The sequence below is a fragment of the Engraulis encrasicolus genome, chromosome 7 (assembly GCF_034702125.1).
Source record: "Engraulis encrasicolus isolate BLACKSEA-1 chromosome 7, IST_EnEncr_1.0, whole genome shotgun sequence".
In the NCBI taxonomy this organism is placed as follows: domain Eukaryota; kingdom Metazoa; phylum Chordata; class Actinopteri; order Clupeiformes; family Engraulidae; genus Engraulis; species Engraulis encrasicolus.
Window position 1 is genome coordinate 44,153,953 of NC_085863.1, and position 4,276 is coordinate 44,158,228.

Below are 4,276 nucleotides of genomic sequence, written 5' to 3' on the forward strand. Positions count from 1 at the left end.
AGCCCTCCAGTATTGGTGGTGGGGGGCCCTATTATGACCTTGGCCTTATGGGGTGGGTAGGGGGCCATCAATGTTTTTTTCCCACGGCCATGTGTGCAATTGTTCTGCCACTGCTGCTATTCATTTGCATAGAAAAGAGAGAAGTCTTGTTTCCAGATGGGACTGAGGAGAGACACTACAAACAGTGAGCAAAGAAAGGCCTCATCAGTAGGCCTATTCTTTATAAGGTTAAAAATCACAATGCAAACAGACATATAAACTAGCAACCTAAATCTGACAATTCTAGTAGGACAACCACAACTAGGTGGCTATGTGATAAACCTCGTTGATTTCAAAACAGTGGTAAACATTATTAGAAGCAGTGGTAAACATATTGTTAGAAGAGCAAGAAGCCCAAGGAAGCAAAGATTTTGCCAAGACCATGATTGTCAAGGCCCACGGCCAAGATGGTGACAGCAAGCTTTTCATACATTGTTATAAAGCTTGAATTACATTGTAAATATCACGTCCATTGCTAACCCTTAGCTATGGGCATGTTATTTGCTAATATAAGGCAAGACATGCCTTTGGCCTGAGGGGGTTGCAACCAGATGTCTATGGTTGCAACGGACCATGACAATGAAGTTTACAGCTGAACTTTGTCATCGTACAATCTCATATCATGTCAGTCAGCTGAGCAGCATCACGTTGGACTGTCAAAGTTGTCTACAAGACAGGTAATCACAGCTCAGTTTTTCGCCAAAACAAAACAAGCTCCATCACCCGTCATCACTCGACATCCCAAATTTAGCAAAGTCCCGTGTACATCTGGTGCCATTGCTGTCGTGATTTTAAAAAGACGTCCCAGGTCCTAAAATAGACTGTTATGCTCTGAGCACGGGTAGAGGGGACAGCATCCTGCGATCTGTGTTGATATGAGTGAGACAGTCCTGTTGTTGTTAGCATTGTTGACTCTTAAGCTAACGATGAGTAGGCCTACAGCTCTTGATTAGGGCAGAGATCATCCGTTCAATGCAATATGTTTGAACATGAATAATAGTTACTGCCTTTAGCAGATGGAGTCAAGAAGCTGTCTTACACATACAGCCTGTCGCGACAGTCCTACATGACTATTTTCTTCCACCAGGGAGCAAAAAAGTTGATATGACTGCATAGTATTCACATAACGGACTATTTGACACGACACTCTGAACATCAAATATTGCTTCGCAGCAAGTATTATTCGTTTCATCTCTACTGCACAGCTCACCCCATTCGCATTTTGGAACCACCAGACTGCAAACCTCCAGGCATTGGGGGTCTTGATGTTAGCATATTCAAATGCAGTTGCTTCTCCATGGTGCACTACAGCCTCGAGTGGAGTGGTAAAACCTTTATCCCGCTCCGCACCATACGATTTCCCCCTCAGAAACGGCAGGTACTTCTTGGCTTTCTTGGACAAGCTGCAGGTACAAAATTCTTCTTCTTTCTGGCTAGGCGAGGTCTCCTCCTACAACATGTCACGTCTTCGCACAGAGGTCTGGGAGATGGAGGACAACTGTGGTGTGATTTTGCGCTTCTTGAGTGGCGTGTGAAACAGCATTTCCCACAAAGCACTGTAAATTCACGAAAACGCTCAGAACGCCTTGAAATAAATGACGTAATGTTTTACAGAAAGGAGAACGTGCTGGTCGTGTTGCAGTTTTTCATAGAGGAAAATATAAACAGTCTAAATCTAAGTTTTAGCAGAGTGTCTGTGTGCTGATAAAAAGTGATAAGTGTAACTTTTCTCATGCTATTCAAATAAAAGAAGAATACATGACAGGGTGGTATCTCCAATAGTTTGTTAATGCACTCCTTCAATAGAGCTCTTCAGCGTTGACGTCAACTTGTATGCGGCGTTTGGACTACCGGTTCCATGGCGATTTTTTACATTGCAAAACGCCATAGAGATTCAGGTTTGGCAAAAATATAAGTTGCACGGCAACAACGAACATTAGCGTGTCCCCGCATCCCTTTCTCATTAGTGGAACGGATCGTATCATCATGTTGGTGTATTCACATGTTAAATCATGACGATTATAATTCAATATTGCTAACCCCTTTCTGATCATTAAAACTTCCGAACTACATACTTTCCTTTGGTTGCCATGGGTACAACCTTCCGCACGTACATGCCGTTAGATACAGGCGCCGCTTCTGTAGTCGCCAAAAGCTTCCGGGTTTAGCATATGGACGCAACATCGTATTTATGTCGAAGTTTGACACAAAATGATCAACCATGTCATACCTACAGCCTATTTTTAACACCCTCGACAGTTTGCGGGGGTTCGCTAAGCGCGTGCTTGCACTCGGAGCTTATTTGAAATTTACCCCTATAGAGCTCGAAAGTCCCGCCCCTTAGTTCCGCGTTTCACGGGACCTAAGCTGACCATCTAACAATGTGGTAGCGAGTAAATATCTTCTGATCTCAGTCATGATATGCGCTGGGCTACAAATATGCTGTTTAAGATGATAGATAAAGATTATTCATGCAGAAGTATCAATGTTTTGTTCCGAGGCCGTCGGCATGAAAAATGTGAAGAAACACAGCTTTCTAAAAAATGTGGGGGTTCCTACGAAAAATTAAGCAAAAATATCAGAAACAACATATGGAGCTCGTGGCACAACTCGAAGGGGATCGAAATGCCATTTTAATACCGCCATTGGATTACATGCTACGATTTTCGGCTAAAAACGCCGTTGAGGTCCCATGAAATCGGGGGAAGTGACGTCACTTTCGAGCTCTATTCACTCCCAATGGAGGCCGGAAGCCGATAGGAACCAGGACGTCCTTAAATGCTAACATGAAAGACTACAATCTACTACATGCTTCCGCTTCCGCTGAAGAACTCTATAGGCCTAATAATAATAATAATAATAATAATAATAATAATAATGATAAAAGCCCAATAATAATAATAATAATAATAATAATAATAATAATAATAATAATAATAATAATAATAATAATCAAACACAATAATAAATAAATGGATACATAAATAAATCAACTAATACGTTTGACAATATGAAGAGCAACATTTCTGAATAGTGTTTGCTTGTGTTTATGTTGAGCAATATTTCCAGCGCCACCCAGTGACGATTCGCCCGTTCTCCACACAGTAAGCATTTCCTGAGCTGACCAATGCGAGGCAGTATTCACCTACTGTTGCACTGACTCACAAGCTTGCCTTACCCTACAATGAATCACACTGTTGTTCATAATGGCATAATGCTTCTTTAGTGAAATATTTTTCTGTCATTCAAATGAAGTAGGCCTATCTGCCAAACAGATAAGGCCACACATATTGCACCTCCTATCAGATGTTTCATGATAAAGCAGAGTTTTATAAAGTAGTAGAAGTAGAGGTACTTTTCATATGCAACACTAATACGTAATATCACATTGTTTCAACAATGTAATGTCATACTAGTGTTGTCAGGGCCGGATTATCCATAAAGGCCAGTGGCAGAGTTCCCCAGGGGCACCAACCAATTACAGCAAGTTAGGGGCCACCACATGGCACAAACTTTACAAATATTGTCCATAAAGGGGGCACCTGCGAGGTGTAGTGCCCGATGGAACCGCAGGGTCCTGAGTGTTGTAAATTAACATTTCTAAGTGTACCTCTACTTCTACTTTATACAACTCTGTGATGAAGCAATGATTCAGTTGTTCATGTTTGCTTGCAGATTCAGTCCAGGGATTAGCCAACACTGGCCTTGTTTAAGTTTACATGAGACATTTAATTCAGAATGACCTCAACTTCACTCAGAGTAAAGCTTAATTCTGCTTTGAAAACATCATGTAAACACTTCCCAATTCAGAATTAAATGAAACTGCAATGCAAACTCAACAGAACTATTTCATTCTGAATAATTAATTTGGAATTAAAAACATCATTTATGTCGGTAAACGTGGCCACTAGTCTTGGCGCTCTCATCCGGTGCTGAAGGCTTGCCAGACTATCAAAATCCTACATTACCTCATTACGCATTGCAATACAACACAAATGGTTTGGGAACAGCTTACTTTAATGCTTGACGTAGGGCTATGGTCAAGCTGAAAACAGCAGTCGAGATCTCCTAGCCCGGTCTTGCCATACAAAAAAGCATGGCAAGGCCAGGCTCAAGCTCTCCCACTGTAAATGGTCTGATAAACATAATAGCACTTTAGTCTTTTGCACTCACAGCACCCACCCAAAAGTCCTGTATTTAAAGATACAAGAAACACAGCACCGACACGACACAGAAA

General features: G+C 41.6%; 1 protein-coding gene across 1 annotated transcript in view; it reads right to left on the reverse strand.

Moving 5' to 3' along the window:
* Nucleotides 1–1,544, reverse strand: part of ppme1 (protein phosphatase methylesterase 1) — a 13,815-nt gene extending 12,271 nt beyond the window's left edge. Inside the window, exon 1 of the mRNA XM_063202584.1 lies at nucleotides 1,250–1,544. Within this exon, the coding sequence (XP_063058654.1) occupies nucleotides 1,250–1,338 (89 nt within the window). The 5' untranslated portion in view covers nucleotides 1,339–1,544. The remainder of the gene's footprint in view (nucleotides 1–1,249) is intronic.
* Nucleotides 1,545–4,276: the final 2,732 nt, after the last annotated feature.